Source organism: Mrakia frigida, assembly GCF_051309035.1.
Source record: "Mrakia frigida strain ATCC 22029 unplaced genomic scaffold BDY24scaffold_17, whole genome shotgun sequence".
Lineage (NCBI taxonomy): Eukaryota > Fungi > Basidiomycota > Tremellomycetes > Cystofilobasidiales > Mrakiaceae > Mrakia > Mrakia frigida.
In genome coordinates, this window is record NW_027481264.1 from 674,661 (window position 1) to 685,514 (window position 10,854).

The following is a 10,854-nucleotide window of genomic DNA, read 5'->3' on the forward strand; positions in this document are numbered from 1 at the left end:
GACGCCGACTTCACCTCCCAACTTCCTCTTCCTTTCCCTTCCTGGACACCTCTCTTTCTCTCCCCCTTCGCCCCTTCTCTTTCTCCCTTTGGAAGGCTAGGTTACATCTCCCTATAGCTCTCTCGAGTTATATCCCTTCGAACCCAGCAAATCTTCCCCTGCGCAACCGAACCGAGCGACAAGGAAGGAAGGAAACGACCGGATTCGAGGGTCAAGCTCAAAACAGGTGCTCTTTCTCGTGAGTTTTCTCCTTCTGAACCTGCAGTTTTTCTCTTGTTCAGGACGAAGGTCTGACCTTTCTTGTTCTCTCAGTCCTTCAACTCTTTCCCAAGGCTGGTCTAGGCCGGGAGGTGTGCGCTTTTGAACGAAGGTCAACTCGAGTTCGTCCGTTCAGCCTCTCGTTTCCTTCCTTCCTTCCTTCTTCTCCTCCTCCTCTCCCGTTGAAGCTGACGGTCCTTCCTTCCGGGTTCCTTCACAACATCTACAGCCATCCCTCCTCCACCGTCAGGTATTCTCTGGACGACGTCCCTGGACCTCCTTCTCGACCTTCCTCGACACGAAAACATGATCCTCTCGACCTCCTCCTCCTCCCATCGTTCCTCCCTCGACGATCCTCCGAGAGCTCCTTTTACTTCCTTCTCCAACTACTCCTCCTCTTCCTCCAACACCATCACTCCTACCTCCCCTCGTTCTCCACCGTCACCTCTTTCAGCTCCGGAAGAGGACGCCCTCACCGACGTCGATCACCTCTCGCAACCCACTTCCTCCCTCGCCGGCCCTCTTTCAGCAAACACCTTGGCGAGCGATGCCATCCCAGAAAGACCACCCAGGCCAGCATCGTCCTTCTTCGTACTCCGAGGAAGCAGAGGACCTGCCTTCGCCAGGTCGGCGGCAGCAGAAGGAGGAGTAGCAGTCGAAGCTCATCAGCCCTCGCTCGTCGCAGCCGCCTCCCTCGGTCAACCATCCCTCCTTCCCTCCCTCTCTTCTCCCTCCGCCGACGCGTCCTCCTCTACACCTCTACCTCCTCCAACCCTTTCTATCACGATCCCAGACCTCGAATCATCCTCCTCTACTTCTTCAGCTTCCGTCGCGGCGTCGTCGTCCCAGAAGAACCCTCTCGCGCACACGTACGGCCTTACACCCACGAAACGTCGGAGGAGAGTCAAGAGCGTCTCGACCGGAGACAGGACGGACTCGATGTGCTCAGATAGCAGTAGCAGAGGAGAGTGCAGCACGTCAGGAAGGGTGGGGAGAGGCGGATCGTTGCTGTTGGGACGAGAGAAGTCCGGCATCAGCTCGTCGTCGGACTTGGAGACTCAATCCTCAACTTCTCGCTCCTCTTCCTCCTCCTCCTCGTCCCCACCCAAAAAGGACAGATCTTCCTCTACATCGAAACGAGCACCAACCATACCTACTCGTCACTCGTCTCTCGTCGGGTCCCCGGAAGTCGCACTCCACTCACTTTCCCCGCTCAAGAACGTTCGGTCCTCCTCCCCCTCCTCCTATCTCGACCCCCTCACTTCAGCCCCTTCCTCCTCATCCTCTTCATCTAGAGTTCGCTCTCTCTCAGCTCCCAACTTCAAGGAACGATCCTCCTCCAACTCAAACCACAGCCGCACAAGCTCAGCGAACCCTCTTCCCTCGTCCTCTCCCTCCCGTCCTCCCAATCATCCTCCTCAACCAGACGACGATGGATCCTCCTGCTCCTGCTCGACAGCCACTACGAGCTCGGAAGATCAGGCCAACGCAGGCGAGATTGGACCTCTCACTCCAGGAGGACCCGACCTCAGCTCGTTCCCTTTCGGGTTCGAGAAGGACCTCAGTCGCGTCGTCGTCGAGAGGAACGGGAAGGGAAAGGAACCGATGCAGCCTTCCTTCCCTTCCTCACGCTCGTTAGCGTTCGAGGACTCATCCGAGGGAGAGTCGACGGAGGCGTTCGTCGATGCACGGGAGCAGTCTTACGAAGGAGGAGGAGCGGTGGTGAAGGAGATCGTTGTGCGGGAAGAGGCTCGGGAGATCGAGAAGGTTTCGACGGTGGTGAAGCCTGGGAAGGTAGACAAGAGAGTTTTCAAGCTCTGGGAGCTGGTGGAAGGAGAGGTGGCCTATACCGAGGATTTGGTGACGCTCGTCCACGTTCGTTCCTCTTCCCTTTCTCTGCGTCCCTCTTTTCGAACTCGTTTTCTCGACCTGCAGCTAACCTTTTCGTTCTTCTCCTTCTTGCTTACAGATCTACCTCCATCACCTCTTCCTCCTTCCTTCCTTCACGCCCTCTCGTCGAGCCGCCATCACTCGAAACACTCTCGAACTCCTCATGCTTCACAAACGATTCTCGAAGGCTCTCGTCAGCATCCTTCGAGAGGAGGGACTCATGTCTGAGCATGGAGGGAACATGGAGGAGAGTAAGATCCTGTCAGCGACGAGGAGAGTTGCAGAGGTGTTCGTGCAGGAGGCGAGTCTTCAAATTCTCGATTTGAGTCTACAGTCCAGCTCTCGGTTCGCTGACTTCTTTTCGTCCCTCTTCTTTTTTCAGGCCGACGACTTCGCTTCCTACGAGGAGTACTGTGCAGGTCACGACGAGGCTCTTCTCGTCATCCGTCAGGTTGAGTCGACACCGGAATGGATCTCGTACGAGCGTCGATGTTCCAACCTCGCTCGATCTCGGACGCGTCAAACTCTCACTCGACTCCTCTCCTCCCCTACCGCCTCCTACGCCGGACGACTTCCTCTTCCATCGGCAACGGCTCCTACGACACCCATCTCCACCTCCTTCCCCGACGACGTCTCTTCGAGACTGATGTTGCGAGATCTCCTCATCAAGCCGGTTCAGAGGATCTGCCGTTACCCTTTAGTCCTGGCGTCGTTGCTGGGAAGTCAGCTTCCGAGGGAGGGAGGAGGTGGGGAGCTGGAGAGAGCGCTGGGTGGGATGAAGGAAGTGGCTCAGGGAGTTGACGAGGCGACGAGGAGGAAGGCTGCGAAGGGAAGGACGGACGTGATCATCGAGAGAATGGAGGCGCATCCTGTGAGTTCTTCGTCCCTCTCTTGCGCTCTTCGAGTCGAACGAACAACGCTGACTCCGTGTCTTCCCACCTCTTCAGACTCTCACTCAACCGATTCTGAGGTCGCTCGACGAATGCGTCCTCGTCGGATCCCTGGACGTCATCTACCAGCACGATCTTTACGCTCCCCTCTTCCCTCCCGTCAAGGTTCGATACCTCGCCGCCTTCCTCTACAACGGATACCTCCTCCTCTGCAAGGCGAAGAAGGGAAAGGCCTACCAGGCTTCCTTCTTCATGCCGTTGAAGTCGGTGAAGATCGTCGATGGCCATCAGGCTGGAGCAGACGGTTCGTTCCCTTCCCTCCTTCTTTCCTCGAACCTCGACTCCCGACTGACCTTGCTCTCGTTTCGTCGTTGCAGTTCTTCTTCCGGACTCCTTCCGTCTCGTCGGCCACGGGTACTTCTACGAGCTCGCCACCTCAGGTCGGAAGGAGAAAGACATATGGCTCGACGCACTCCGAAGAGCTAAATCGGCGACGACCAACTGGCCCTCCAAACCACCCACCTCCGCTCCCGAGATCTTCCCTCCTCGCCAAATCGCTCGTCGCATGTCCTCCTACACCGGCGACCTTCCTACCAGCATCTCCGTTCCCGTCGAAATGGTCAAGCGACACTCGATGCCAGACGTCCCAGACGATCCTCTCGTCGCGTCTCAGTCAGCGGAAGTCTTCGACGAGGAATCGACTCCCACGGCCACCGAAACACCCTTCCCACTTCCGATCAGGAGCCGATCTCAATCTTCGTCGCTCGCTGTGACCTCGGCCGCCGTACCCAACCCGAACAATCTCTTCCGTCGAACTTCGTTGGGCCATCGAGAAGCCCTCGACCGCTCCCTCGCCGACATCTTCTCCGAATCGTGCTCGACGGCTAGGAACCTCGCTCAACTCGACAAGGGAGGTTCCCTCTACTCCTCGCCGAGCAAGTCGACAGCAGGATCGTCCATCGGATCGGCAGTCGTCTCGACGGTCCGGAGGAAGATGCACAACACGTCGGGGAGTTTGTCGAGGAGGAGCAGTTTCATCGACTTGAGACCTTCGTCCATGTCCACGTCCTTGTCGAAAGAGGAGGATCGATTTGGAGAGATGACGCCGAAGCCGACCAACGTCGGAATCACCAGGACCAAGAGCGAGATCGGATTCAAGAAGGGACGGTCCTCGATGGTGCCTCTTTGGACGTTCGAACCTCAAGCGACGACGAGCGAGTCTCCAGTCGAGAAGGAGGAAGACGACGCCCTCGAGTTCGGTCGACTATCCAACTACGACCATCACTCGGACACGGTCAGCAGGTCGAGAACGGAATCAGGCTACTCCACGAGCTCTTCGGTCGGCCAAATTCCCATCCCTCCTCCCTCCGACGTCCTCGCCTCCGAGCTTGGGAAACTCCTGTTCCCCATCACCTCGACGTCACCCGACGAGATCGTTCCCATCCATTCGCTCACGAACTCCAAGGACAAGCCGCCGTCTTCGTTCAAGACGATGAAGGAATCGATCAAGCGAAGGTCGTCGTTCGTCGAAGGATGGTCGGCTCGATCCAAATCGGTTCCAGCTTCTCCCACGGAGCTTCGACGACCAGTCCCACTCCCCCTCACCATATCCAAATCCTCCCACGCACCCTTCGTCCACGGGGACTTCTCACCTCTCACGGCCATCCCTCCTCCTCTCCCTCCTCTTCACGTCACCATCACCAGCGACCTTCCTACCGCTCCCCCGCCTTCCTCCTTCGCCCCTACCGCCTCCCTTTCCCTCTCGAACCTTCCCTCCTCCTCGCCTATACAGTCTTCCCAATCGAAACGTGACACCCCTCCCACCTCTCGTCCAGGCCTCCTCCGACGTTCCCTCTCATCGCTCTCCAATCGTCGTCGCTCCAAGTCGGCTCAAAACATCCCGTCGATCGACCCAGGAATGGCAGCCCACGCTCGTCGAGTCTCCAACAGCTTGATCACCACTCCGCTCCCGGAAACGGCGTTGGTCTCGCCTATCCACGTCCCAGGAGTCGATTCACCTGAGGAGGAGAAGTACGACCCGACGCGCCCTTCGAGGTCGAGGACTTCCTCCTCCGACGGTTCGTCAGGAGCGATTTCGGCTCAGAGCAGCGACGATGGGAACGGCGGCGGTGGTCTCACGATCACTCTGAAGAGAAGGAAGAGCTCGTTGAGATGGGCAGGGTTCCGAGGCTTCACTCCCGTCCATCCTACCTCCGCGTCGACTTCCACCACTCCCCCTTAGATTCCCTTTCTCCTTACTCTGTTCACTTTTCTCTTCTCCCCTTATACTCTACTATCTTGACTGTTTTTTTGGGCCTCCTCGTATGCGCTACCACTCGATCTTGTATCTTCCCCAACCCTCCACGTCTTTTCTTCTTGAATGGATCTCGTTTACCTCGTCCCCTTCCCCACCTTTTGCTTCCTTCTCCTTGCTGTTCTCGCTTTATTTCTATCCCCTCCAGACTCTTATGCTTACATTCCTACCTATGCCCGCGCTCTAATCGAGGATTTTCCTCCTTCGTCTTGACTTCGTTCTTGCTCGTTTCGTTTTCTCCTTTCTTCTATATCGACCGACTCAAACCACACACGCACACTCTTGTAACTTCGTATCGTCGACTTATTTTTCTTCATGTCGCATTGCACACTGTTTCACATCTTGGGGGAGAGTTGAGAGGGAGCTGGGTGGGCGAAGGTCAGGATCACATCCGCGTCGCGTCAAAGTTTCTTCGTCTTCTGTCTCTTTAACCGCGAAGGAGTCTTGCAAAGTATATAAAGATTGAAAAAAAAGGGGGGGATGCTTCCCTATGCCCACTCCTACTCTCACGCTCGCCGCCAACGCTCACTCGGACGAATGGTCAGAGGGAAGCCTCGTCGAGGTTCGCGATCAAGATGGCGAAGAACCTCGCAGCCTCGACGAATCCATCGGCGGAGAGGGCCTCGTTGACTCTGGAAAAACCAAGAGGGATGCAAGGGATCGTCAGCCTCGGTACTCTGAGAAAATGGGCGGAGAGGAAGGAGAAGAAATGGACGAAGGAACGAACGAGTGAACCCCCGTCGAAGTGTAGCCGTCGGAGCTCGTCTTGTGGTTGTATCTGAAGATAGCACGAGTGAGATTCCAGTAGGACTTCGTATCTGTAAAGGGACGACGAGAGTAAAAGCAGGAAGTCAGTTTTTGCGAAATGCGTCGACGCGTCGTCGCAACTGTCTCTTCGTCCCTCCTCTTCTTCACTCTCTCACTCACCGGTGTTTCCAGTCGAGAATCCTGGAGAGACAATGATGTCCTGCTTCTTCCCTCCAACGACTTCTGCCTGCTCCCTGAACGACGTAGCCCAAACTCCCTTGATCGTTCCCGCCAACAGCGCCCAAGCTTTGTCCTCGAAGCCGGTCGGAGTTCTCGGAGCAGCCTCCATACCCGTTCCCCAAGCATCCGTGATAACGACGATTCCGTCTGTTGCGTTGAGGGAAGGAGACCAGACGGGGTTGGAGGAGGGAAAGGCTGAGAGGGAGAGGTTGAGGGAGGAGATGACGGGTTGAAGGATCGATACGAGGTTGGATTGGACAAATCCGAGGTTCGAGTCAAGGGAGATTCGATGGTTGATGACTGCTGAAGCCTGAGGAGGCCGAAGGGCGAGGAAGGAGAACGAGGAAGAGGTGAAAACGGGGGAGTTGGGAGTAAGTCCCGAGAAAACACTTCGACCAAGAGGAGCTATGGCTGATGCTTACGGTTTCGGGCAGTGCGTTAACCTAAGACGAAGTCGAGAAGTGAGGGAAGTCAGGACGATCGAAGTTGACTGAGAAAGAAGACTCGAAGAGAGGCGACTCACCTTGACTCCTCCTGAAATCAAGTCAACTGCCGTCGTCGTCCTCAACTGAGACCTGGTCCCCTTATCCTGAACAATAAGCTCTTCGAGAGCTTTGAGTTTCTTGTCCGATTTGGCCGATCCGAGGACGAGATCGAGCTTTCGAGATGAGAGCGTAGCGAAGGCGGCTTGACACTGAAGGAGCTCGTAAACTGGAGACTCTCGAGTGAGAATAGGCACATGGGGGTTCCTCTCGATCTCGGAAACGAGAAGGGAAAGAAGCCCAATAGACTGGAAGGAAGAGGAGAGAGAGTCAACGAGAGGGACGCGTCGTCGAACGGGGACGAGCCGAAAGAGAAAACGTCCACTCACGGTGTGCTCAGGAGGAACCGAAGAGTGTCCTCCCAGAGTTCTCACCTCTACTCGAGCGTCCAGGTACCTAGAGTTCAAGAGGAGGACGTCGTCAGTACCTCTTGACGCGTCGAGGAGAAGAAAGGGAACTCCTCTCACCCCTTCTCTGCCACCCCAGGTGTAGCCCACTGAGCTCCCTCTTCGGTCTTGTATCCTCCCCCCTCATCGATAAGGAATGCAATCGAGTTCTCGCCTCGAGTCTCAAGCAGGTACTCGTTGAGATGGGCCGCGCCGACGCCGGAGCTCTCCTCGTCGATTCCGAACGAGAGGAGGACCGTTCGTTTGGGCTTGTAAGGCTCGGGAAGAGCAAGAAGAGTTTCGACGGCAGCCCTGCAAAAAGAAGAGGTCAGGACAGTGCAGGGAGAAAGAGAACGGCGTCGCTGCGACGCACAAGATGCCGATCATTCCACTGCGACAGAAAGAGCAAAGACGTCAGCGTTCGTTCGCCAACTCCCAATTTTTTCTCAGTACTCACGACTTATCATCAGAGCTTCCTCTTCCCCAGATGTAAGTTCCATCGTAGTGACCCGAGTAAGGAGGAAAGACCCAGTCTTTGTAGGTCGAAGGCTCGACGGGCACCACGTCTTGATGAGCCGCAAAGAGGGAGGGAAGGAGAGTGGAGTCCGATCCTGTCCACTCGTAGAGAAGATTGTACGTATCGATCTTGACGAGCTTGAGGTGTTTGTGAACGAGAGGGTAGGCGGTCTCGAGGTCTACACGGAGGGAGGAAGCGAGGGGAAGGTCAGCTTCGACGTCTTGCTTCGTTCAACCTTCAGTTGCTCGCATCAAGACTTCGATCTCGACCCTCGAATGAGAGAGCCGAGCACATGGGACTCACGTTCATGAAAAGCTCCAAACTTCTCCCATCTCAAATCCTCCCCAACCTTTCCGTTATTGTCGTAGGATTCCGTTTCAAACTGGACCGCCGAGCTCAACCATTCGATGGCCTGCTCCTTGAACTTGGAAGTTCTGAACGTCTTCGTGATGGTATCGTGGATGGACGGGAGTAAGGCTTCGTGCTGCTTGCAAAGAGAGCTGGCTGCTGGAAGAGAAGGGGAGAAAGGTCGAAGGGAGGAGACAAGGAGCGAGGAGAGAGAGATAGCAACGACGAGCGCTGAACCAACGGCTGCGATCCTACGGGCTGACAATCCTAAGGACTTCGGTTTCGGGGGAAGGGAGAGGGAAAGAGGGAGTTGGTCTGATTTGGGGTCGTCTGAGTAGGACATGGTTGAAGGGAAGGAGGGTCGAGAGAACGAAGGAGACCAACGTGAACTCGCCTTCCCTCCTCGGCTGTAGCCGAAGATTGACGGAAGCAAAGTACAATATGTTCTTCTCCTTTGGGCGGGATGAATGATTTTACACCTTCTTCTTTGCTTCCCCGAAAAGTCTCGCGGGATTAACTTGTGCGCTCGAAAGTGGTCGAGTCGAAACCCTCGACGCGTCCCTTTGCCCTTCAGCTCTTCTGTTCTTCAGTTCTTCTCCTTTCCCTTTTTAATACGACAAAGACACGTCCGATTTTGTCAGGCCTGGTGCAGAATCTCTTCAAGGCTCTCTCGCTCGGGAGCCATCCTCCCTCTGAGAAACTGAAGGCGAGGCGACGCGTCGAACCGTTACTCGCTCGCTGAGCACAGTTCTCGTGGACAAAGCTATCGTTGACAGGCTCGTACTTATCTACATTCGTACTCTAAATCTCCTCATCCTCTCAGCCTCCCGAGCTCGTCCAGCGCTGCTGAAGGCGAGACAAAAACTTCAATCTCGGCTGAGGCTCGAGAAGAACCTCAACGAGGTCGGTCTTACGGGTCCAGAAACTGTAGCGAACAGACGCAGAAACGGGCAGGTCGGGATCAACACCTTGGCAAGAAAAGAGACCAGAACCAGAAGAGGGGAAGAGAGACGAATCTGCGTCGTCGCCGTCGGTACATGCTTTTTCGGTTCCATCTTCCATCTGAAAGAGCACAGGAAAGGCCTCGTTTTGTCTACAGCTTTGAGGATGGCGTAGGAGCTATTTTTAAGAAGCGGAACCTGCTTTCCCAGACCTGACGAACTCTCTTGCCTTTCTCCTCGCAGGGATCGTTCTTCCGTCACGACGCGTCGAGGGAAGAGATGACGGATCAGCTCGAGCTCAAGGGGGTGCCCGCTCTCGGTGAAGTTGGAAAAGTTGAGATACAATGAAGTTGAAGAGTTTAGCAGGCTCCTTCTTCTGAGGACAGAAAGTGGAAAGGACGGAAAGAGGCAGCATCGTTCTTTCGTGAGCAACTCGTCTTTTCGCCGTTTCTCCCTTTTTCCGGATGCTCAGCTCCTATCAAGAGCGACCGAGCACTGATGGGAGTGAGGAGCGTCTTCATCAGGCCTTCAAGTCTGGAACGAAAGGATCTGGGGTGAGCAAGGGCGAGAGAAAAAGGAGTGACGAGAGCGTGGAACGCGTCGAAGCTCCGCTTCGCCCCCCGGTCTAATCGTTTTCCTTTCCGCGGTGAAGATTTGTTCTCAAACGGACAGAGGGAAAAGAGCGGATGCTGAAACGAGCAGTCGTCCTGGGGGAAGGACGACAAGAAGGCAAAGGACGGGAAAGAGACGACGCGCCTTCCCCATTCCAAGAGGGCCTTTGCTCGACCCCCGTATGGCCTCTTTCAGCAGAAATTCCTACTCATCTGGAGCGTTTCGAGAACTCGGAGGCACACTGAGCAGCGAACCCCGCTGCTTGACCCCTCCGAGTAAAAATTGCGCCCGAAATCGCCTGTCTGAAATCGGTTCTGGCCTTCACGGGAACCTCTCTTCCCTCGAAACCAGCATCTCGGCAGCCTCCCTTTCCTCTCCTCCCTCCTCCTCTTCTCTTTCTTTCGAGAGTCTTCCCGCTCTCCTCTTGGATGCCCCCTCCTTCGGGACTGCAGCAGCAACAGCAAAAACCTCTCCCTCCTACTCCTTCCTCACCTTCTTCGCATCGACCCAACCTCTCTCTCGACACGAGGACCAACGAAACCGCTGAAGGTCCCTTCTCTCCCCCCTCCGTCGTTCTCGACACTCCCTCCTCGTTTGGAACGCCCTATATGGATTCAGAAGACAGCCCTGAAGGAGATTACAGCAGTCGTAGGAATGGAGAAGGATCTAGTGGAGGATCGTTACAGGTAGGTCTCGAGGTTGAGCCGCCGTTGGGAGCTGTGAGTCCTTCTCCTTCCTCTCCCTCTGTTCCTTTCTTGTTTCCGATCACGATGGAAAGACGGGGTTTAAAGGGTCGAGAGGATGCTTCGGAATGGAATCCGGCTATGCAAAGTGTGGTGGAGGAACCGTTTGGTCTATGGGAAGTCAGACTCACAGGCTGAATCCACTTCCTTCCTTCCTTCCTTCTTCCCTCTTTCGCTCCTCTCTTCCATCAAACCTACAGGTTTCTTCAACTTCCTCCTCCTCTCCTACTCGACCCCTCTTCACCTGGCCCACCGCTACGACTGGAACGATGCTCGTCAACTCTTCTTCGGATCTGGCTCCCTCAACGTCGTCGAGCTCCACTCATGGAGCTCCTGTCCGCCGAGACCCCTTCGACGACGATGGAGTAAACTCGTTCGCAGACGACCCTTTCGCACACGACGGCTCAGATCCAGATGATCCAGCTT

The 10,854-nt window shown here is 55.6% G+C and overlaps 3 protein-coding genes across 3 annotated transcripts; 2 read left to right on the forward strand and 1 right to left on the reverse strand.

Annotated features, from left to right (window-relative positions):
- The first annotated feature begins 324 nt into the window (after positions 1 to 324).
- Positions 325 to 5,692, forward strand: BDY24DRAFT_76297 (uncharacterized protein). The gene is made up of 6 exons (XM_076645113.1): positions 325 to 380; positions 488 to 2,133; positions 2,228 to 2,449; positions 2,531 to 3,019; positions 3,096 to 3,342; positions 3,416 to 5,692. Exons 2-6 carry the CDS (start codon positions 565 to 567, stop codon positions 5,278 to 5,280), a joined length of 4,392 nt encoding a protein of 1,463 aa, XP_076496371.1. The 5' UTR covers positions 325 to 380; positions 488 to 564; the 3' UTR covers positions 5,281 to 5,692.
- A 201-nt stretch (positions 5,693 to 5,893) lies between these two features.
- On the reverse strand, positions 5,894 to 8,475 carry BDY24DRAFT_415696 (M20 family metallopeptidase; the record flags this gene model as incomplete). Its single annotated transcript, XM_076643483.1, has 11 exons — positions 5,894 to 5,984; positions 6,080 to 6,170; positions 6,280 to 6,649; positions 6,762 to 6,782; positions 6,863 to 7,129; positions 7,211 to 7,277; positions 7,349 to 7,579; positions 7,641 to 7,658; positions 7,725 to 7,962; positions 8,088 to 8,291; positions 8,370 to 8,475. The coding sequence occupies 11 exons, from the start codon at positions 8,473 to 8,475 to the stop codon at positions 5,894 to 5,896; spliced, it is 1,704 nt and encodes a 567-aa protein (XP_076496372.1).
- A 1,638-nt stretch (positions 8,476 to 10,113) lies between these two features.
- BDY24DRAFT_415697 (uncharacterized protein) lies at positions 10,114 to 10,801 on the forward strand (the record flags this gene model as incomplete). Its single annotated transcript, XM_076643484.1, has 2 exons — positions 10,114 to 10,404; positions 10,629 to 10,801. Coding segments are annotated over 2 exons (464 nt in total), but the record flags the coding sequence as incomplete, so codon positions are not given.
- Between the last annotated feature and the right edge of the window lie 53 nt (positions 10,802 to 10,854).